This window comes from Rana temporaria, chromosome 4 (assembly GCF_905171775.1).
Source record: "Rana temporaria chromosome 4, aRanTem1.1, whole genome shotgun sequence".
Taxonomy (NCBI): Eukaryota; Metazoa; Chordata; class Amphibia; order Anura; family Ranidae; genus Rana; species Rana temporaria.
The window spans coordinates 14,071,041-14,094,981 of NC_053492.1; the positions used below are offsets into that span (position 1 = coordinate 14,071,041).

A 23,941-nucleotide genomic window follows, 5' to 3' on the forward strand; every position below is an offset into this window, starting at 1 on the left:
CTGGTTGTGGAGAGGAGACATGGTTCTGGTAGTACAGATCTGGTTGTGGGGAGGAGACATTGTTCTGGTAGTACTAGTACAGATCTGGTTGTGGAGAGGAGACATGGTTCTGGTAGTACAGATCTGGTTGTGGGGAGGAGACATGGTTCTGGTAGTACAGATCTGGTTCTGGAGATGAGACATGGTTCTGGTAGTACAGATCTGGTTCTGGAGAAGAGAAACGCTTCTGGTGGTACATCTCTGGTTCTAAAGAGGAGAAATGGTTCTGGTAGTACATCTATGGTTCAGGAAAGGAGACATTTTTACTAGTAATGGTAGCGAAATGCAATTTTTATTGGGACTGCGACATTATGGCGGACAGATCGGACACCTTTGACACAGTTTTGGGACCATTGACAATTATACACCGATCAGTGCTATAAAAATGCACTGATTACTGTGTAAATGTCACTGGTAAGGAAGGGGTTAACACTAGGGGGTGATCAAGGGTTAACTGTGTTCCCTATGTGTGTGTTCTAACTGTAGGGGGGAGGGACTAACTATAAGAGATGACAGATCCTCTCCTCACAGAACAGGGACGTGTGTTTACACACACACGTGTCCCTCTTCTGCCTCTTGTGCCTGCGATCGCGCGCGGCCGGCGGTCATCACAACCGCCGGCCATGAGCTTAGGCACCCCAACTGTGCAGCGGGCGCATCGGGCAGCGACGTACAGCTACGACAGTTCGCGGGATCGTGCCGACCTGCCGCTGTATAATGACGGCGGCTGGTCGGCAAGAGGTTAAGATAACAATGTAATACATATATATATATAGGGCCGGATTCAGAAAGGACTTAGGACGACGTATCTCCAGATACGCCGTCGTAAGTCCAAATGTGCGCCATCGTATCTATACGCGTATTCTGGAAATCAGATACGCCTGAATTTTGCCAAGATACGACCGACGTAAGTCTCCTACGCCGTCGTATCTTGGGTGCATATTTAAGCTGGCCGCAAGGGGCGCTTCTGTAGATCTACGCGTCGAATATGCAAATGACCTAGATACGCCGATTCACGAACGTTCAGGGGGGGAACTCAGCTGTCAGCGGGGGATCCTGCTGACAGCTGATGAGTCATCAATTGTTAAGAACGTGGTGGCTGCCCGCTCCTTAACCACTTAACCACTTCCTGCCCGCCATATGCAGAATGACGGCCGGGAAGGGGTTCCGTTATCCTGACTGGGCGTCTTATGACGTCCAGCAGGATAACATGCCGGCGTGTGCCCGTGGGGCACTGTCGGAGGCTTCTTACCACGTGATCAGCTGTGACCAATCACAGCTGATCACAGCATGAACCAGGAAGTGCCGATAAACGGCCTTCCCCGTTTTGCGCTGACAAGGAGTGCCGCTTGACGGCTCTCCCTGTCAGAGGGGGGGGGTCTGTGCTGATAATCAGCACATTGATTATAAGCACAGCCCCCTTAGATGTGCAGATAAGCTACCAATCAGTGCCCAGCATTCCCCCAATAAAAAAGCCTTCAAGTACCCACCACAGTGCCAATCAGTGCCCAGCATTCCCCCAATAAAAAAGCCTTCAAGTACCCACCACAGTTCCAATCAGTGCCCAGCATTCCCCCAATAAAAAAGCCTTCAAGTACCCGCCGCAGTGCCAATCAGTGCCCACCACAGTGCCAATCAGTGCCCACCACAGTGCCAATCAGTGCCCAGCAGTAACACCTGTCAGTGACACATCAGTACCTCATCATCAGTGCTACCCATCAGTGCCACCTGTCAGTGCCAATCAGTACCACTTATCAGTGCCAATCAGTGCCGCCTGTCAGTGCCCATCACACCCGCCTGTCCTTGCCCATCACACTCGCCTGTCAGTGCCCATCAGTGCCGCCTGTCAGTGTGCTGCATATCAGTGCCGCAAATCGGTGCCCACCAGTGCTGTAATATCAGTGCCGCCTATCAGTGCTGCATATTAGTGCCCATCAGTGCCCATCAATTCTACATATCAGTGCCTCCTTATCAGTGCCTCATCAGTGCCGTCTCATCAGTGCCGCCTCATTAGTGCCCGTCAGTGAAGAGGAAAACAAAATGCCTGGTATGTAAGTGGTTAACAATCCAAGCGTTTTTTTATCCAGCATTTTCCTTTTAAGCTCCTGGTGGGCATGGAGCCTGGTAGATGATTGAAGATGGTGAAGGCCAAATTTCGTTCTCATTGAAGGTTTAGTTCTAGTTAGATAATACCTGTATGTGTTAGTTGTGTGGAGGAAACCATAAAGGCCGGGGGTTCCTCCTATACCCAGACAAAGGTTAGCACAATGATGTATAAGGTACTCTGTTGCCCACATTTCTGCAGCTGGTACGGGATTGGTTGAGGGACACATTATTTCATGGCACACGTTGATTGGAGGTGGCACAAGTTGGTATCCCCCTGACTCCTATTTGGGTTTCAGTGTCTTCTCAGGAACCAAGGACCTCTTCCCAGGATTTCCCTTCACCAATGGCAGCCCGGCCGTGTCCATTGAGCTGGAGAGGCCCGTGTCCCAACACTGCCATGGCACATGCCTACCGTCAGACTGCCAGCAGAAGCTTCAAGCGCGGAAGAAGCTGTACTTTGCCTGCATTATATGCTTCATCTTCATGATCGGGGAGGTGGCAGGTAACTTTGTTATGGAGATGTAGATATGTGTGTCAGTAGGGCAGTGTACATTCCATGGTCCTTCTGTGTCCTTCCAGGGGGTTACCTTGCCCACAGCTTGGCCATCATGACAGATGCAGCTCATCTCCTCACTGACCTGGGCAGTATGTGTGTCAGTATCTTCTCCTTGTGGATCTCAACGCGACCTCCAACCAAACATATGACCTTCGGTTGGCACCGCTCCGGTAAGTCTAAGATTTTCATTGGTCAGAAATGTCTATGTAAGCGTGGGCCAGGCGGGCAGAGCCTTCTTTATGCCAATGAACTGAACTAAAGGCTTTCTGAAACTGTGTGCAATTTGTTTCGTTCACAAATTCGTGTTTTAACAAAATTTGACGAATTTGTTAATTACGAAATTTCCGAATTTTTCAATTTATGAATTTTTTGAATTTCCGGAAATTGGAAATTTCGGAAATTGGAATTTCAGAACATTTAAATTTCGGAGATTTGGAAATTCGAAAATACGAAAATTACAAAATTCGAAAATCAGAGATTAAAAAAATCGGGAGATTTAGAAATTCCAAAATTTTAAACGAGGAAACTCAAAATTTAGAAAAATCAAAATTCCAAAATTTGAAATTTCTAAAATCAGAGGCCCGGATTCAGGTAGATTTGCCCCTTTGTCACGGAGGGGCAGGGCAGCGTTTTTTGCCCTGCGCCCCCGCGAATTTCCTGCGCTACCCGCGATTCATGGAGCAGTAGCTCCGTAAATTTTGTGTGCGCTGTGTAAACTTGCCCCGCGTAAGGGCGCCTCATGTAAATGATCCCGTAGGGGGCGGGAATCATTTAAATTAGGCGCGCTCCCGCGCCGAGCGTAGAGCGCATGCTCCGCCGGGAAACTTTCCCGACGTGCATTGCGGCAAATGACGTCGCAGGGACGTCATTTGCTTGCAAGTGAACGTGAATGGCGTCCAGCGCCATTCACGAATCACTTACGCAAATTACGTAAAATACAAAAACATTGCGACGCGGGAACGGCGGGTATACGTAACATTGGCTGCCCCTGCTATTAGAAGGGGCAGCCTTACGCTAAAGACGCCGTACGGAAACTCCGTAACTTGCGTACGCAGGGCCCGCGCAACATTGTGAATCGGTGTTAGTATGCAATTTGCATACTATACACTGAGCACAATGGGAGCGCCCCCTAGCGGTCATCGCAAGAATGCAGCCTAAAATCTGCGTGGCATAAGAGCCTTATGCCACGCAGATTTTAGGCTGCAGTCGGCGTTACGATGTTCCTGAATCAGGAGCATTCGTAACGCCGGAGCAAGTCAGCTATTGCGCTGCGTAACTATTAGGGTTGTCCCGATACCACTTTTTTAGGACCGAGTACAAGTACCGATACTTTTTTTCAAGTAGTCGCCGATACCGAATACCGATACTTTTTTTAAATGTGTCCCCAAATGCAGCCATGTCCCCCACATATGCAGCCATGTCCCCCACATATGCAGCCATGTCCCCCACATATGCAGCCATGTCCCTCACATATGCAGCCATGTCCCTCTAGCCATGTCCCTCACATATGCAGCCATGTCCCTCTAGCCATGTCCCTCACATATGCAGCCATGTCCCTCTAGCCATGTCCCTCACATATGCAGCAATGTCCCTCTAGCCATGTCCCTCACATATGCAGCCATGTCCCTCTAGCCATGTCCCTCACATATGCAGCAATGTCCCTCTAGCCATGTCCCTAACATATGCAGCCATGTCCCTCTAGCCATGTCCCTCACATATGCAGCCATGTCCCTCACATATGCAGCAATGTCCCTCTAGCCATGTCCCTCACATATGCAGCAATGTCCCTCTAGCCATGTCCCTCGATGCGGCGGCGCGATGCGGCGGGGGGGGGAAAGTATTCTATTTAGGTATCGGGGGTATTTGCGCGAGTACGAGTACTCCCGCAAATACTCGGTATCGGTCCCGATACCGATACTGGTATCGGTATCTGGACAACCCTAGTAACTATGGTTACGCAGGCGCAATTGCTCTCTGAATCCGGGCCAATGAACTGAACTAATGGCTTTTTGAAACTGCCGTTAGACGCGTGCAATTCGTTTCGTTCACAAATTCGTGTTTTAACATATTTTGACGAATTTTGTTAATTACGAAATTTCCGAATTTTTCAATTTATGAATTTTTCGAATTTCCGGAAATTGGAAATGTCTGAAATTGGAATTTCAGAATATTTAAATTTCGGAGATTTGGAAATTCGAAAATACGAAATGACTAAATTCGAAAATCAGAGATTAAAAAATCGGAGATTTAGAAATTCAAACATTTTAAACGAGGAAACTCAAAATGTTGAAATTTCAAAAATCAGAGATCAGAATCAGACATTTGGAAATTTGAAAATTCGGAATTAGGTAATTCGAAATTTTGAAAATTCCAAAATTAGAAATTCCAAAATTAGAAATTTGACTAATTAGAAAATTAGAAATTTGAAAATTTTAAAATTTGAAATTCTGAAAATTCCAAAATTCTAAATTCTAAAATTCTAAATTCTAAGGCCCGGATTCAGATACATTTGCGTATCTTTCGGCGGGCGTAGCGTATCTCAGATTCACTAGGCCGCCGTAACTTATAGCAGCAGGTCCCGTATTCAGAAAGAAATTGCCCTGTAAGTTATGGCGGCGTAGTGTAACTGGGCCGGCGTAAGCCCGCCTAATTCAAATGTGGAGGAAGTGGGCGTGTTTTATGTTAATTACTCGTGACACCACGTAAATGACGCTTTTTACGAAAGGCGCATGTGCCGTCCGTGGACGTATCCCAGTGCGCATGCTCCAAATTACGCCGCAAAGCCTCATTGGTTTCGACGTGAACGTAACTTACGCAAAGCCCTATTCGCGAATGACTTACGCAAACGACGTAAACAACGCAAAATTCGACGCTGGCCTGACGTCCATACTTAACATTGGCTACGCCTCATAGAGCAGGGGTAACTTTACGCCGGAAAAAGCCTTACGTAAACGACGTAAAAAAATGCGCCGGGCGGACGTACGTTTTTGAATCGGCGTATCTACCTAATTTACATATTCGACGCGTAAATATATGGAAGCGCCACCTAGCGTCCAGCGTAAACATGCAACTAAGATACGACAGCGTAAGTGACTTACGCCGGTCGGATCTTAGGGTAATCTATGCATAACTGATTCTAAGAATCAGCCGCATAGATACGAGCCCGCTACTCAGAGATACAGCGGCGTATCTGGAGATACGCCGTCGTAACTCGTATCTGAATCCGGGCCTAAAAACTCTAAAATTCGAAATTCTGAAATTCCAAAAATTCTAAAATTCCAAAAATTCTAAAATTCGCAAATTTGAAAATCGGAAATTAGAAAAATTAGGAAATTAGGAAATCTGAAAATTTGGATTTTTGAATTTATGAATTTCAAAATGTTCGCATTTCCGAATTTCTAAAACTCAGAATTCCAAAGTTTGAAAATTCGGAATTTCGGAAAATCTAAAATGAAAAAAATTCGGAAATTCAGAAATGTGAAAAATCGGAAATTCCAAAATTCGGAGATTCGGAAATTCAAAAATCCAAATTTTCTGTTTTCTTGAATTTCCGAAATCAGAATTTTCGAATTTACAGAATGTGCTGACCTCAGGGCTGTCTTAATGAGAGGGCACACCTGGGCACTACCCAGGTACCCCAGCTGCATGGGGGGGGGGGGGGCCTGCACTTTCCCCAAAGCAGCTGGTCCTTGAGCTGACTGACCTCAGTGGGAATAACAATGCCCCATCATTGCTATTAGGGGGAGTAATAGTACCCCATCATTGGTATCAATGGGAGGAATAGTGCCTCATCTTTGGTGTCTGTAATGTACCATCTAATGTACCTTTAGATGTTGAGAAAGACAGTCCCCAACCTTCATAGACTTTTCTGCCTTCTATAGACATATATCTGGGTGGAGACTTTTTCATATTTGGTCTTACATGTAGACCTCTGCTGATCCCCTGTTCAGTAGTTAACCCCCAGCTCTGCTGATCCCCTGCTCAGTAGTAACCCCAGCTCTGCTGATCTCCTGCTCAGTAGTAACCCCCAGGTCTGCTGATCCCCACTCAGTAGTAACCCCCAACTCTGCTGATCCCCCGCTCAGTAGTAACCTCCAGCTCTGCTGATCTCCTGCTCAGTAGTAACCCCCAGGTCTGCTGATCCCCTGCTCAGTAGTAACCCCCAGGTCTGCTGATCCCCTGCTCAGTAGTAACCCCCAGCTCTGCTGATCCCCAGCTCAGTAGTAACCCCCAGCTCTGCTGATCCCCTGCTCAGTAGTAACCCCAGCTCTGCTGATCTCCTGCTCAGTAGTAACCCCCAGGTCTGCTGATCCCCTGCTCAGTAGTAACCCCCAGGTCTGCTGATCCCCTGCTCAGTAGTAACCCCCAGCTCTGCTGATCCCCAGCTCAGTAGTAACCCCCAGCTCTGCTGATCTCCTGCTCAGTAGTAACCCCCAGCTCTGCTGATCCCCTGCTCAGTAGTAACCCCCAGCTCTGCTGATCCCCTGCTCAGTAGTAACCCCCAGCTCTGCTGATCCCCTGCTAAGTAGTAACCCCCAGCTCTGCTGATCCCCCGCTCAGTAGTAACCCCCAGCTCTGCTGATCCCCTGCTCAATAGAAACCCCCAGCTCTGCTGATATACAGTTGATTCTTCTTGTATTCCATGATTTTGTGTTTGGTGGATTCTTGCTGATGACGGTAATCTCTCTCCATTGATGTAGAGATTCTCGGGGCTCTGGCGTCGGTCCTCTCCATCTGGATTGTGACGGGGGTGTTGGTGTACCTGGCTGCCGCTCGGATCATCAATAACGACTATGATATTGACGGACACGTCATGCTGATCACGTCTGGCTGCGCCGTGGTTGTCAACATCCTGTGAGTGAGGAACGTTCAAACTTAACATTTGTAAACTTGTAATGTAAAAAGTCAGGTCAGGTCCTTGATCGGGCACTTCCTGTTGTAGGGTGACAACGCTCTGTCCCTGTCTCCCAACTGTGCTCCTCCGTTGTCACCAAGCTATATTCCATGAGGCAGCATTGGGGCTCATTTACACTTGCTTCGACTTTAACACACATTAAAGCGCCTACCAATGCAACATGATTTTTTAATGTGTTTTTGATGCTTTGGTGATGCTTTTTTGAAGCTTTAATGGAGCTTGGCAAATGCCTTGTGAGTTTTCTATTTGTTTTAAAGAAGCCCAGTAGAACCCCAGCTCAGTAGTATCCCCACTCAGCAGATCCCTAGCTCATTAGTACCACTGCTCGGCAGATCCCCAGAATATTAGTACCCTCATTCTGCAGATTCCCAGATCATTAGTACCACCCGCTCTGCTGATGCCCCACTCAGTAGTACCCCCAGCTTTGCTGATCCCCTGCTCAGTAGTAACCAGCAGGTTTTCTGATCTCCTGCTCAGTAGTAACCCCCAGCTCTGCTGATCCCTTGCTCAGTAGTAGCCCCCAGGTTTGCTGATCCTCCACTCAGTAGTAAGACCAAGCTCTGCTGATCCCATGCTCAGTAGTAACCACCAGCTCTGCTGATCTCCTGCTCAGTAGTAACCACCAGCTCTGCTGATCCCCTGCTCAGTAGTAACCACCAGGTTTTCTGATCCCCTGCTCAGTAGTAACCCCCAGCTCTGTTGATCCCATGCTCAGTAGTAACCACCAGCTCTGCTGATCCCTTGCTAAGTAGTAACCCCCAGGTTTGCTGATCCTCCACTCAGTAGTAAGACCAAGCTCTGCTGATCCCCTGCTCAGTAGTAACCACCAGGTTTTCTGATCCCCTGCTCAGTAGTAACCCCTAGCTCTGCTGATCCCCCGCTCAGTAGAAACCCCCAGGTTTTTTGATCCCTTGCTCAGTAGTAACCCCCAGTTCTGCTGATCCCTTGCTCAGTAGTAACCACCAGGTTTTCTGATCCCCTGCTCAGTAGTAACCCCTAGCTCTGCTGATCCCCCCGCTCAGTAGAAACCCCCAGGTTTTCTGATCCCTTGCTCAGTAGTAACCCCCAGTTCTGCTGATCCCCTGCGCAGTAGTAACCCCCAGCTCTGCTGATCCCCTGCTCAGTAGTAATCCCCAGGTTTTCTGATCCCCTGCGCAGTAGTAACCCCCAGCTCTGCTGTTCCCCGCTCAATAGTATTCCCCAGGTTTGCTGATCCCTTGCTTAGTAGTAACCCCCAGCTCTGCTGATCCCCTGCTCAGTAGTAATCCCCGGGTTTGCTGATCCCCTGCTCAGTAGTAACCAGCAGGTTTTCTGATCTCCTGCTCAGTAGTAACCCCCAGCTCTGCTGATCCCTTGCTCAGTAGTAGCCCCCAGGTTTGCTGATCCTCCACTCAGTAGTAAGACCAAGCTCTGCTGATCCCATGCTCAGTAGTAACCACCAGCTCTGCTGATCTCCTGCTCAGTAGTAACCACCAGCTCTGCTGATCCCCTGCTCAGTAGTAACCACCAGGTTTTCTGATCCCCTGCTCAGTAGTAACCCCCAGCTCTGTTGATCCCATGCTCAGTAGTAACCACCAGCTCTGCTGATCCCTTGCTAAGTAGTAACCCCCAGGTTTGCTGATCCTCCACTCAGTAGTAAGACCAAGCTCTGCTGATCCCCTGCTCAGTAGTAACCACCAGGTTTTCTAAACCCCTGCTCAGTAGTAACCCCTAGCTCTGCTGATCCCCCGCTCAGTAGAAACCCCCAGGTTTTTTGATCCCTTGCTCAGTAGTAACCCCCAGTTCTGCTGATCCCTTGCTCAGTAGTAACCACCAGGTTTTCTGATCCCCTGCTCAGTAGTAACCCCTAGCTCTGCTGATCCCCCCGCTCAGTAGAAACCCCCAGGTTTTCTGATCCCTTGCTCAGTAGTAACCCCCAGTTCTGCTGATCCCCTGCGCAGTAGTAACCCCCAGCTCTGCTGATCCCCTGCTCAGTAGTAATCCCCAGGTTTTCTGATCCCCTGCGCAGTAGTAACCCCCAGCTCTGCTGTTCCCCGCTCAATAGTATTCCCCAGGTTTGCTGATCCCTTGCTTAGTAGTAACCCCCAGCTCTGCTGATCCCCTGCTCAGTAGTAATCCCCGGGTTTGCTGATCCCCTGCTCAGTAGTAACCCCCAGCTTGGCAAATGCCTTGTGGGTTTTGTATTTGTTTTAAAGAAGGCCAGTGGAACCCCAGCTCAGTACTACCACTGTTCAGCAGATCCCTAGAATATTAGTACCCTCATTCTACAGAGCCCCGGATCATTAGTATCGCCCACTCTGCTGATGCCCCACTCAGTAGTACCCCCAGCTTTGCTGATCCCCCACTCAGTAGTAAGACCAAGCTCTGCTGATCCCCCGCTCAGTAGTAACCCCCAGCTCTGTTGATCCCCCGCTCAGTAGTAACCCCCAGCTCTGTTGATCCCCCGCTCAGTAGTAACCCCCAGCTCTGTTGATCCCCCGCTCAGTAGTAACCCCCAGCTCTGTTGATCCCCCGCTCAGTAGTAACCCCCAGCTCTGTTGATCCCCTGCTCAGTAGTAACCCCCAGGTTTGCTAATGTTGCACACCTCATGTGCCGTATGCTAGCTGCTCTGCTCTGGACCACACTCACCCTCCTGTCTTCACGTGGTGCACCAAATGTGACGTCTGCACCAGATACTCCCAGAATATATACACATGAATGGAGATTTTTAAGGGTAAAGGGTAAAGGTTTATCGCCATTCCAATTTACTCGGCGTAACATTATCTTTCACACAATGAAAAAAAATTGGACTAACTTTACTGTTTTTTTTTTTATTATTAGTAAAAAGAAAAAAAAATTCCAAAAAAGGGCACTTGTAAGACCCCTGCGCAAATACGGTGTGACAAAAAGTATTGCAATGGCCGCCATTTTATTCTCTAGATTTTTTTAAATAATATTTGTGGGTTCTAAGTAATTTAATTCGCCTGGGGGATGTGTCCGCTCTGCAAACGTATTATTGGTTTAGCGGATGTGTGCTTTTGTCGCCTCTGTGTCTGATCAACATAAATATGGTGACATGAGCATGAACCTGCAGATAAGCTTCCCTCATCAGGAACTGTGTTCATTGGTTATTGTATTATTATTGTATCGTATCGTATCGCATTGTTGTTGTATTGTATTGTATTCATGTATTGTATTAGCCAGATTCATAGAGAGTTACGCCGGCGTATCAGTAGATACGCCGGCGTAACTCTGAATCTGCGCCGTCGTAAATTTAAGCGTGTTCTGGAAACCAGATACGCTTAAATTAGGCTAAGATACGAGCGGCGTAAGTCTCCTACGCCGTCGTATCTTAGGGTGCAATTTTTCCGCTGGCCGCTAGGTGGCGCTTCCGTTGAGTTTGACATAGAATATGTAAATGACTAGATACGCCGATTCACGAACGTACGTGCGCCCATCGCAGTAAAGATACGCCGTTTCCGTAAGAGGTACGCCGGCGTAAAGATAAAGCTGCCCCCTAGGTGGCCTAGTCATTGTTAACTATGGCCGTCGTTCCCGCGTCGAAATTTGTAATTTTTACGTTGTTTGCGTAAGTCGTCCGTGAATGGGGCTGGACGTAATTTACGTTCACGTCGAAACCAATACGTCCTTGCGGCGTACTTTGGAGCAATGCACACTGGGATATGTACACGGACGGCGCATGCGCCGTTCGTAAAAAACGTCAATCACGTCGGGTCACCACCCATTTACATAAAACACGGCCCCTCATCCTCATTTGAATTAGGCGCGCTTACGCCGGCCCCATTTACGCTACGCCGCCGTAACTTTGGAGGCAAGTGCTTTGTGAATACAGCACTTGCCTCTCTGACTTACGGCGGCGTAGCGTAAATACGATACGCTACGCCGCCGGAAAGATGCACCGCCGTACCTGAATCTAGGTATATGTATTTAAATATCCCTGTTGGAAGGGTTATCATGTATTATCACATCCTGTGTTGTCAAATCCATATATGGGCATCTGCTGGGTGGAGCTCACACCCTGTGAGCTCACTTCCTATGGAGAAGGTCACATGCTGTGACATCACTTCCTGGGGGGATTTCTAATAAAAGGACCCTGTGAGGGCGTCGGCGGGGAGTGATTGCTGTGATGCTGAGATGATAAGAACAGTGTGGTGATGTCTCTTGACTTGAATGAATGGCAAATCGAATGAATGGTGAGTGAATTTTACCTTAAGATGCATTATTAAATTAAGACGAAATCTGTGATTATTTAGCACAGGCAAAATGGCGGTGTGCTCTGTGTACAACCTATTTTGCCATGTCAGATGGCGGGCCAGACGGATTGTTCATGGCCTTCCTAGCATCAGTTCGAGATGGTGGAGAATGGATGCACGTTCTGATGCACAGGCAAAATGGCGGTGTGCTCTGCATACAACCTATTTTGCCATGTCAAGCCTCTTCTCCAATAATGACTGTGGATCTCTTCGTTTCCCCCAGCATGGCCTACATCCTTCACCAGTCCACCACCTTCCACGGGCACAGCCACGGCTCAGGGTATGAGAAAATCGGAGAGAGTCCTACCGGTGGCCTTCCCCTGCAACTGGGACCCCACGGCAATACAAGCGTCAGGGCTGCCTTCATCCACGTGCTCGGAGACCTCCTGCAGAGTATTGGGGTGATGGTGGCCGCCATTATTATCTACTTCAAGGTGAGCGAAGGGTCACTATGAGGACCGAATGCGTATTATGCTCTACGTGCCAATTTTTACAAAGTGCTTATGGAGGTGATTTAAGAAGCTGCAAGGCGGCCACAAGGGACGACCATAAGGATTATTTTCTTAGGACCTGGCAGTTAACGGAGAAAAGCTTCCAGTGAAATCTCTGCTGTAAGTGCGTCCCGTTCCTCCTCTTACACCGTATAATTGTGTATAAGAAATGTTGGGTCTTTTATATGAAATAAGAGCCATCTGAGAAGGTGAGAAAGGAAAATTACATTACGGGAAATGCAGGCTGGGTGTGGGGGGGGGGGGGGGCGACAGAGGAATACACAGAACGGGGGCTGTTATTTGCGGAATGTTCCAGGCTGTGCTCTGGAACAGATCATGGGGCCCCATTGCAACATTTTAATGGAGCCCCCGGGCAACCTCCTCACTCCTCACCTTAGCTACAAAAATTTCTTAGAACCCCAAAACATAAAAAAAAATTAAAAAGCAGAGGCCCTAGAGAATAAATTGTGGGTTTTTAAATTTTTTATGTCACACAGTATTTGCGAAGCGGTTTTTCAAGCGCAATTTTGGGGGAAAAAATACAATGTTTTAAATTTTGATGTAAAAGAACACAATAGATAACCCAAATGTGGTGAAAATCCTCAATCGCTAATTTTTCCTCACTTCCTGTCAGTGCCAGGACAAGGTCATCTAGAGCCCAGAGCGAACATGCCAAACTGCGCACTTAGCGACCCTGTCCTCCCCCATTTTCCCCTCCTAGAACAGTACTTACCCTCTGCCGCCCCCCAAATTCACCCTTCCAACACAAACAACTCTCCCCCCAATCTCCTTGTGGTCCCCCCCTACCCCACTTCAACATGATACCACAGTGCTCAGGGCAGCCCCTTGTCCCAGACCTGCTTCCTGTCCCGGTGACACCTGTACAAAAAAAACGGTGGTTTCACTTGGACAGAGAAAAGGAAACAGCAATAAAAACATTGTGTAAATCTAGAATCTTCCCCCAATTTTGAAGCGTTCGTCCGTCATTTCCTGTCCTGACAGGAAGTGAACAAAAAAACAGCTTGAGGAGGGGACACACCCCACCTAACAGAGGCTCCAACCACTCCAAGACTTGGGCTTTAGGACCTTCATATTTTCAATAGCTGAATGCATTCCTGCATCAGTTGGTCCCAAATCTCTGAGGGGAAGATGTATCCTTCATAGAAGAGAAGGGAACGTGACAATCTCCTGTATGGTGTGACACTTCTCTGGTCTGGAAGTTTGGGGTGACGCAGGACCATGGCTGCCCCTGATGTTCCAATCATTGAGACAGTGGCACAGAAATAGCAGCCCACACCTCTGCCTATGGGGCCTAGGGTGGAAGTAAGTCAAACCCCCAAAAAAATTGTTATACATATAGTTTGCTAATAAATACAATTTCTAATCATATGAAGTTAATAACAAGAGTCCCCTTTACATCAGAGTCATCAGACATCAGAGTCCACAGAGTTCCACTTTTACATCTGAATCCACAGAGTTCCACTTTTACATCTGAACCCGCATATGTCCCCCCTTTTACATCTGAACTTAATGATGTACACTATTCCTCCCATTGATACCATCGATGGGACACTATTCCTCCCATTGATACCATCGATGGGACACTATTCCTCCCATTGATACCATCGATGGGACACTATTCCTCACATTGAAAACGTCGATGGGACACTATTCCTCCCATTGATACCATTGATGGGACACTATTCCTCCCATTGATACCATCGATGGGACACTATTCCTCCCATTGATACCTGTAGTGATATCATTTATAGTGGAGTCCGGTTAGATAATTGATATTTAGGTATTAGTATGATGACTATAAATTATGTTCCGCAGCAATACCCAAGTTCTCCAGAGAGTGCATTTTATTTGACTTCCAATACAGAACAAAGTCCAAAGTCCACAGACGATACAAATCGAACAGAGTATATAATTCAGAGTCCCATCTTTTCCTAGACCTGTGCCTTCATATTCAGAGAATATACAGAGAATATTCTGAGTGACAAGACTGACCTCCAGAATTATATTGCCTATCCACTGAATGGCTGAGCAATTTGATTGGCTGTCTTTGATCTACATCCTGTCTTTCAGAGTGACAGATAATGACCCCAGCCGGAGACATGCCCTAATTTGCATTCTTGCATATTAACAGGATTCCTCTGATATGTGTAATTAGATTACAGATAACAAAGGTGGCCTGAGCACATCAGAGTCATTATCTGTCCCCTTTGATATGTGTAGTAAATCTTGGCCACTAACCCCTTTTGATTTGTGTAATTAGATTACAGATACCAAATGTGGCCTAAATACAGGTTTGATGTGTAAAATAGACTTATCCTGGATCTTTGCATTTTGACAATCGTCAAGCCTCTTTTGATATGTGTAATATGTAATTATTTTAACAGTTACCAAATGTCAACTGAAATCTGGCCTGGTCAATTTTGGACTTATAATATTATATCCCACATAAATCGGCCAACATATTACAACAATACCATCCATGGGACACTATTCCTCCCATTGATACCATCGATGGGACACTATTAATCACATCCATACCATCGATGGGACACTATTAATCACATCCATATCAATGATGGGACACTATTCCTCCCACTGATACCAACGATGGGGAACTACCAATGATGCTGCACTATTCTATCCATTGATACCAACAATGGGGAACTATTCCTCCCCCTAATACTAATCATAGGGAATTGTTTACTCCCACTGATGCCAGGACATTTTCTACTCCCACCATCCACAGTCTGGCCCCCTTAAAGTCTGAAGAACAGTAAACTGTCCCTTTGCTTAGAAAGTATGGAAAGAAGACCCCTGGTCTGGAGGAGTGACCATTCCTAAGCAGACTGTATTTGCATGAAGATGACTCTAGGTAAAGCTCACATGTAATGCTGGGCCTCCATACTTGAAAGATCTGACCTAGCATGGTCAGTTCCTCTAGCATGAAATCCAATGAATGAAAGGGACGGGGCAGGTACAGTCAGACTGGGGAGGAAAGGGTGACATGATGCTGGAAGTCCTCCACCCAGCAAATGAGGCAAGCTCTATCTGACTTGTTGCAGCTTATTCACATTGTGAGAAGCTTACAGTGCTGGCCCCAGCCAGTGTTATGAGATGGGGCCCATTTTTTTTTCTGTGGTGATGCTGAAATTAACTTGGCTTTGGCTCAAAACTGATACCTGTCCATGTGCCTGGAAGATAAAAGGTGGGTTGATACCTCTACCCTCCACCAATCCAGGGTGGGACCTGGTTGGCAGGTTCCCTGTGTGTAGTCATTTACCATTGCAGCTGAGAACCAATCACTCCCTGTATAATATGTTGCCTTGTGTCTTCTGCCTCCAGCCACAGTACAAGATTGCTGACCCGGTGTGCACCTTCCTCTTCTCCATCTTTGTACTGGCCACCACCACCACCATCTTAAGGGACGTCTTCTGGGTGCTGATGGAAGGTAACATCATACAGGGGTATCTTATGTATGTGATGCAACACTCTTCTGTCCCTCATAGTAAACATTTAACATCCTTCAAGTTAGGATAACTCGTTGAAGGGCTTCCTGTTTGATACTGACCATGCTAGGCACAGTAGGTTCATTCTACTGTGACCAAAATCCTTCACTGTTCTCTGGGGCATAAAGGGTGCCTGTAGACCTGTAGTCAGCCAGTGACGCCATGGGCTGACACCCAATGGCGGGGTTATAATGTCCCCGGCAGGTGACACAGGCTCACCCAAAGTACCTAGTCTAGGTGGCAGTTGGTCTTCACCAGAGCTCCTGGTGCTGGAGATGACTGGGGAACCCAAGTGGTCCTGGTTTTCTTTGCTGAAAACTGGCACCAGGTTGTGGTTTCAGGACTACCCACCCAGCAAGGGGGTGTCTGAAACAGAAAGGCTACAGTGCTTCACAGTGCTCCAGTCAAGTTAATAATTAGGTTGAGGCAGAGGTTGAGGCAGGCTACAGGTGAGAACGTAATCAAGATCAGACAGGGGTTGAGGCAGCTGCAGGTAAGAGAGTAATCAGGTCCAGGCAGGGGTTGAGGCAGGCTGTAGGTGAAAGAGTAATCAGAATCAGGCAGGGGCTGAGGAAGGCTGCAGGTGAGAGAGTAGTCAGGTCCAGGCAGGGGTTGAGGAAGGCTGCAGGTGAGAGAGTAGTCAGGTCCAGGCAGGGGTTGAGGCAGGCAGCAGGTGAGAGAGTAATCAGGATCAGGCAGGGGTTGAGGCAGGCTGTAGGTGAAAGAGTAATCAGGATCAGGCAGGGGTTGAGGCAGGCAGCAGGTGAGAGAGAAGTCAGGTCCAACCACGTGTTGAGACAGGCAGCAGGTGAGAGAGTAGTCAGGTCCAGGCATGGGTTGAGGCAGGCAGCAGGTGAGGGAGTAGTCAGGTCCAGGCAGGGATTGAGGCAGGCAGCAGGTGATAGAGTAATCAGGATCAGGCAGGAGTTGAGGCAGGCAGCAGATGATGGCGTAGCTGCAGGTAAGAGAGTAATCAGGTCCAGGCAGGGGTTGAGGCAGGCTGTAGGTGAAAGAGTAATCAGAATCAGGCAGGGGCTGAGGAAGGATGCAGGTGAGAGAGTAGTCAGGTCCAGGCAGGGGTTGAGGAAGGCTGCAGGTGAGAGAGTAGTCAGGTCCAGGCAGGGGTTGAGGCAGGCAGCAGGTGAGAGAGTAATCAGGATCAGGCAGGGGTTGAGGCAGGCTGTAGGTGAAAGAGTAATCAGGATCAGGCAGGGGTTGAGGCAGGCAGCAGGTGAGAGAGAAGTCAGGTCCAACCACGTGTTGAGACAGGCAGCAGGTGAGAGAGTAGTCAGGTCCAGGCATGGGTTGAGGCAGGCAGCAGGTGAGGGAGTAGTCAGGTCCAGGCAGGGATTGAGGCAGGCAGCAGGTGATAGAGTAATCAGGATCAGGCAGGAGTTGAGGCAGGCAGCAGATGATGGCGTAGACAGGTCTAGACAGGGGTTTTGGCAGGTGGCAAGCAAGAGAGTAGTCAGGTCAGTCCAGGTCAGCAACAGACAACTGGCAGTTTGGCTCTAAGTTAGCTTCCAATACGACACAGTACCAGCACTTCAAAGGCTGGAGCTTACTGTAAATACACCTCCAACATTTCTGGGAACTTTGGAAGTCCTGAAGGTAGAGGAGGTTCTAAGACACCTGGAACTCCTAAAGACCCAGCAAGGATCTGGTGATTACTGGAAATCCTAGGAATCTGCAGACATTCAGTAAGTAGCACTGGATGTTCTAGAAATCTAAAAAAAATGGAAGATCTGGCAGGGATTTTCTGAGTACTGGAGGTTCTCTGAACACTGGAAATCTTGGAAGATCCAGCAAGAGTGCTGGAGGACTCAGCAGGGATCCTGTGAATACTGGAGGTCATGGGAACCCTGGAAATCCTTGATGATCCGGCAGGGATCCTGTGAGTGCTGGGGGCCCTAGGAACCCTGGAAATACTCAAAATCTGGCAGGGGTCCTGTAACTACTAAAGGTCCTAGAAACATTGGAAATCCTGGAAGACTCGGCATGGATTCTATCAGTACTAGAGGTCCTAGGAATCCCGAAAATCATGGAACACTGGGAAGGGATCTTATAAGTATTAGGACTAGGATAAGGTCCTAGGAATCCTGGAAGATCCAGCAGGAATCCTGTAATACCAGTAGCCCTAGTAATCCTCAAAATCCTTGAAGGCCTGGCAAGGATCCTGTGAGCACTAGAGGTCATAGGAACACTGGAAATCCTGGAAGACCTAGTAGGGGATCATGTGACTCCTGGAGGTCCTAAGAACACTTGAAATCCTGGAAGACTTGGCATGCATTCTGTAAGTACTTGAAGTTCTAGGAATCTGGGAAATCCTGGAAGACCCAGGAGGGTTATGTGAATACTGGAGGTCCTAGGAATCCTGGAAGGTCTTTCCAGGCATTCTGTAAGTAGTACTAGAAGTCCTAGAAATTTGGGAAATCCTGGAAGACCTAGCAGGAATCCTGTGAGTACTTGAGGTCCTAGAAACACTGGAAATCCTGGAAGACCAAGGGGGAATGCTGGAGGACCCAGCAGGAATCCTGTGGCTACTGGAGGTTCTAGGAATCCTGGAAGACCCAACTGGGATCCTGTGAGCACTGAAGGTCCTAGGAACTCTGAAAATCCCTTAAGATCTGTCAGGAATCGTGTGAATACTGGAAGACCAAAGAATCCTGGAAATCCTGGAAGACTCAGCGGAGATCTAGTGAGTACTGAAGGTCTTAGTAACCCTGGAAATCCTGGATCCTGTGAGCGCTGGAGGTCCTAGGAACCCTAGAAATCCCCTAAGATCTGGCAGGGATCCTGTGAATACTGGAGGTCCTAGGAACCCTGTTAATCCTTGATGACCCAGCAGGGATCCCGTGAGTGCTGGAGGTCCTAGTAACCCTGGAAATCCCCCAAATCTGGCAGGGATCCTCTAATTACTAAAGGTCCTAGGAACACTGGAAATCCTGAGAGACTCTGCATGGATTCTGTGAGTGTTAAAGTCCTAGGAATACTGGAAGATCCAGCAGGGATTCTGTGAGTCCTAGTAATCCTGGAAATCCTTGAAGACCTGGCAGGGATCCTGTGAGTATTGAAAAGCCCTGCTAATCCTGGAAGACCAGGCAGGGATCTTGTGAGTACTAGATGTTCTAGGAACACTGGAAATCCTGGAAGACCCAACAGGGGATCCTGTGACTACTAAGGGTACTAGGAACACTTGAAAATCTGGAAGACTCAGCATGGATTTTGTGAGTACTAGAGGTCCTAGGAATCCTGGAAGACTAGGCAGGGATCCTGTAAGCATTCAAAGGCCCTAAGAATCCTGGCAGGGATATTGTTAACACTGGAGGTCCTAGGAATCTTGGAAATTCTGGAGACCCATCCTGATCCTGTGAGTACTCTGGAAGTCTTAGGAACACTGGAAATCCTGGAAGAGTTGGCAGGAATTCTTAGAGTACTGGAAGTGCTAGGAATTTTGGAGATCTTATTCTATTATTTTCTATTCTATCTATCCTATTTTGTTTTATTCCATTCTACTCTTTTCTATTATTTTATATTCTATTCTATTATCTTCTGTTCTTTTATATTCTATTCTATAAGGCATCCTTTTTCACTTTATACCTCACAGTATTTTTTTTTATATATTTTTAATTTCGAATTTGGATAATTTGTTTTGTTATAATTTATTTTGGATTTGTTGAAAATCGTCAGAAATTTGGATAAATCCAAATCTCCGAATAACAAACGACTAGCACATGTCTAGTATTTGGCAGCTTTTTTTGACTCAATGGATTGAACATTTAAATAATGCGACGTGTGTATTATGGGATGGCCTGCTTGTTAATAGCAGACTTCACATAGGCATCAAAAGAGGAAATTAAAGGAGAGGAAGTGGAGGATGAATGTGAAGATTGTTCTGAAAATCTCATCCAGTGGAAGGGTTAAAAAAAAGAGAAAGCAACTCAGACACAAAGTATCGGGATTTACATTTATTGAATGAGATAATAAAACACTCATCTGTGGTCACGTCAATCTGGCAAGGAGCCCGAGAAAGTCTATTTCAGGGATCGCCGCCCATGACCTCAGGCACGGTCTGTATCCTCCAGTAATAGTAGTAGTAGGTTCCCTCCTTATATACACTCCATAGGAAGCAGGTGTTACTTACTCTTAGCCAATTATAACTGATAATTAAACTTTTGACATCGTGGGGCTAATAAAGTGGCAAAATACATTAAGGAGAACAACTTTATCAAAGTAGAAGATGTATGGGATATATAGACGACGTACATTGGTGAAAGTTCATACTAGTGGTTCTCCTTAACTGTATTGTACTCTATACTCTATAGAAAGGTCCAAGGTACCGAATTTAGAAAAGACCAGGGATGAGTGAATTTCATGGGTTTGGGGAACCCAATGAGAAGTCCATGAACCCTAAACTTAGTGGCCAACCCCATTGAAGTCTATGGGAACCACCAATGTTGCTATTTTTTTCTGGCCATTTTCAAGGCTAATAAGCAAGCTATTGTTGAAAAGATTGCATGGATCACCACCATGACCCATCCAACAAGGGAGGGGCCCTTACTGTGGCTTAAAGCGGAGGTTCACCCGGAAATAACATTTTTTAACCTTAGATTCCTGCTCATTTTGTCTAGGGGAATCGGCTAGTTGTTTTAAAATCGAAGCTATACTTACCGTTGTAGAGAGCGATCTTCTCCGCCGCTTCCGGGTATGGGCTGCGGAACTGGGCGTTCCTATTTTGATTGACAGGCTTCCGACGGTCGCATCCATCGCGTTACGATTTTCCGAAAGTAGCCGAACGTCGGTGCGCAGGCGCAGTATAAAGCCGCACCGATGTTTGGCTTCTTTCGGCTACTCGTGACGCAATGGATGCGACCGTCGGAAGCCTGTCGGAAGACTGTCAATCAAAATAGGAACGCCCAGTCCCGAAGACCATACCCGGAAGCGGCGGAGAAGATCGCTCTCTACAACGGTAAGTACAGCTTCGATTTTAAAACAACTAGCCGATTCCCCTAGACAAAATGAGCATGAATCTAAGGGTAACATTTTTTTTATGGGTGAACTCCCGCTTTAAGAGGGCAACATTGGAAATACATTAATCCTTTAAATTACATGCTCGAGGGTACCTTAAAGGGGTAGTAAAGCCTTATGTTTTTTCAACTTAATGCATCTTAGGCATTAAAGCGGAGGTCCACACAAAAAGTGAACCTCCGCTTTTCAGAACCCTTCCCCCCTTCAGTGTCACATTTGACACCTTTCAGGGGGGAGGGGGTGCAGATACCTGTATAAAACAGGTATTTGCACCACATCCTGGTATAGACTCCTGCGGCAGTCCCGCCCCTTTGCGTCACCCCCCGTTGTGTTCTGGGAAACACACGGCTCAGTTAGGAGGCCGAAGCGTGACTTGCACATGCGCAGTAGGGAACCGGGCAGTGAAGCCGCAGCGCTTCACTTCCCGATTCCCTCACGGAGGATGGCGGCGGGGGAAGCCGAGCGGTTGCTCGCCCTCGGCTGCCGACGTCGCGGGCGACCTGGACAGGTAAGTGTCCATTTTCTAAAAGTCAGCAGCTACAGTTTGTAGCTGCTGGCTTTTTAAAAAAATGTCAGCTGAACCTCCGCTTTAAGGTGAAAAAAAACCTTGCACTGTCCTTCCCCCCCCCCGAGCCCCCGTTTAACTTACCTGAGCCCCAAACTTCCATGGGCGCATTCCGGCTTCGTTCTCCCACAGATTCTCAGCTCTTCATTGGATAGACTGATAGCAGCGCAGCCATTAGCTCCCGCTGCTGTCAATCAAATTCAATGACGCGGCCACCAGGGGGCAGGGCCGAGTCATACCCTTGGCGGCTATGTAAGCAGAGTGTATGACACGGGAGGTAACTCCCTTGGGAAATCGCTTTTTCAGGGGGGTTAGCTGATGCGGGGAGGAGCCAAGACAGCTGCCGAGGGACCCAAGAATACGAGGATCGGGGCCAATCTGTGCAAAATTAGCTGCACAGCGGAGATAAGCATGACATGTTTGTTATTTTTTTTTAAAAGGAACCTTTACAACCCTTTTAAAGCTTTAAAGCTGCATGTGGTATTAGATATGTTATAGTCCTTTAAAAAATGACATGGGGTTACTCTTAAAATTCCACCCAGACCCTCAGCCAGCACTAGATGACCAAAAATGGAGGACTGGGAACATGCGGCCCAAGATATTCTCTCTGCAGAGGCGGCTCTTTAATTAGGCGGTCGCCTAAGGCCTCACACTCACAGGGGCCTCATGGCCACCCAACTTAGCCAGTGCATTACCCCAGCTTTGAGGGACAGGGAACCTTAACGTTGCTGTGCTCAGGCAGCTTTTAGAGCCCTGACTCAGGAGCGGGGGCCGCCAGCGTCCCTAACAACCAGTGAATATCGGTGACGCCACCCCTTGTGACGTCAATGACCCAGCATGCCCTCAGTCAATGATGTCATAAGGGGGCGGGTTCAGCAGGTGACATCACTGGGTGGCTCCCGCCCCTTAGTTGTTAAAGAGCAGGATCTGGGGGCCACCTTGATAAAGGGGGCTTCCAGATTCTGATAAGCCCCCTGCCCGCAGACCCCCCCACAACCACCGGTCAGGGTTGTGGGGAAGAGGCTCTTGTCCTTGAATTATTTTTCCCATCATGGGTGTGAGTGGGGCCAAGTTTTGCCTAAGGCCTCACAATGCCTAGAGCCGCCTTCTGTCTCTCTGTCCCAGGGGGATTACTAGTTGGAATTGTTTGCCAAGCGTTGATGCCCAATAGTCATAAGGAGATGGGTCTTAATGGGGAACAATACATGATTGGAGCAGAGGATATAAAGAGATGATGATGGGTGAAATGGAGGGCAAGGTGCTGGATATAAGGGAAGAGTAAACTCTACATATCTTTTGCTGGGTCTTTGTAATGAATATTGTCCGTTTCTCAGGTTCCCCTCGCACCATTGCGTACAGCTCAGTGAAGGAGGTTCTCCTGACCGTCCAGGGGGTTCGCTCGGTGCACTGTCTGCGGCTCTGGGCTCTCACCCTCAGCCAGAACGTGGTGTCTGTACATCTGGCTATTGGTAAGTCTGAAATCCACGTTACCACACAGACTAGGAACGGTCAGAGAGCGTGATACTGATGTGAAATTTCTATTGAAATACAGTAAATCCAACACATTTCAGGGGAAGGCCTCTCCCTTCTTCAGGGATAATAATAGGAAGACAATAAGAAGCATAATACATCATTCTGTTTTTATAATAAATATATTATATATTAGTTGAATTATATGCAGTATATCTGTTTAATTATACTGTATAAATCATTTTAATATACACTATATTGTCAAAAGTATTGGGACGCCTGTCTTTACATGAACTTTAATGGCATCCGAGTCTTAGTCCGTAGGGTTCAATATTGAGTTGGCCCCACCCTTTACAGCTATAAGAGCTTCAACTCTTCTGGGAAGGCCGTCCACAAGGTTTAGGAGTGTGTCTATGGGAATGTTTGGCCATTCTTCCAGAAGCGCATTTGTGAGGTCAGGCACTGATGTTTGACTAGAAGGCCAATCACTGATCGCCAATGTAAGGAACATTCTTCCCACTGATCACCAATGTAAGGGGCATTCTTCTCACTGATCACCAATGTAAGGGACATTCTTCTCACTGATCACCAATGTAAGGGGCATTCTTCCCACTGATCACCAATGTAAGGGACATTCTTCCCACTGATCACCAATGTAAGGGACATTCTTCTCACTGATCACCAATGTAAGGGGCATTCTTCCCACTGATCACCATTGTAAGGAACATTCTTCCCACTGATCACCAATGTAAGGGACATTCTTCCCACTGATCACCAATGTAAGGTACATTCTTCTCACTGATCACCAATGTAAGGGACATTCTTCCCACTGATCACCAATGTAAGGTACATTCTTCTCACTGATCACCAATGTAAGGGACATTCTTCCCACTGATCACCAATGTAAGGAACATTCTTCCCACTGATCACCAATGTAAGGGGACATTCTTCTCACTGATCACCAATGTAAGGGACATTCTTCCCACTGAT

At 47.5% G+C, this 23,941-nt stretch overlaps 1 protein-coding gene across 1 annotated transcript in view; it reads left to right on the forward strand.

Annotated features, from left to right (window-relative positions):
• SLC30A3 (solute carrier family 30 member 3) overlaps positions 1–23,941 on the forward strand; it is a 53,195-nt gene that overhangs the window by 9,884 nt on the left and 19,370 nt on the right. Inside the window, exons 2-7 of the mRNA XM_040347987.1 lie at positions 2,442–2,647; positions 2,725–2,871; positions 7,402–7,555; positions 12,094–12,304; positions 15,725–15,830; positions 22,816–22,950. Coding sequence (XP_040203921.1) covers positions 2,442–2,647; positions 2,725–2,871; positions 7,402–7,555; positions 12,094–12,304; positions 15,725–15,830; positions 22,816–22,950 — 959 coding nt within the window. The remainder of the gene's footprint in view (positions 1–2,441; positions 2,648–2,724; positions 2,872–7,401; positions 7,556–12,093; positions 12,305–15,724; positions 15,831–22,815; positions 22,951–23,941) is intronic.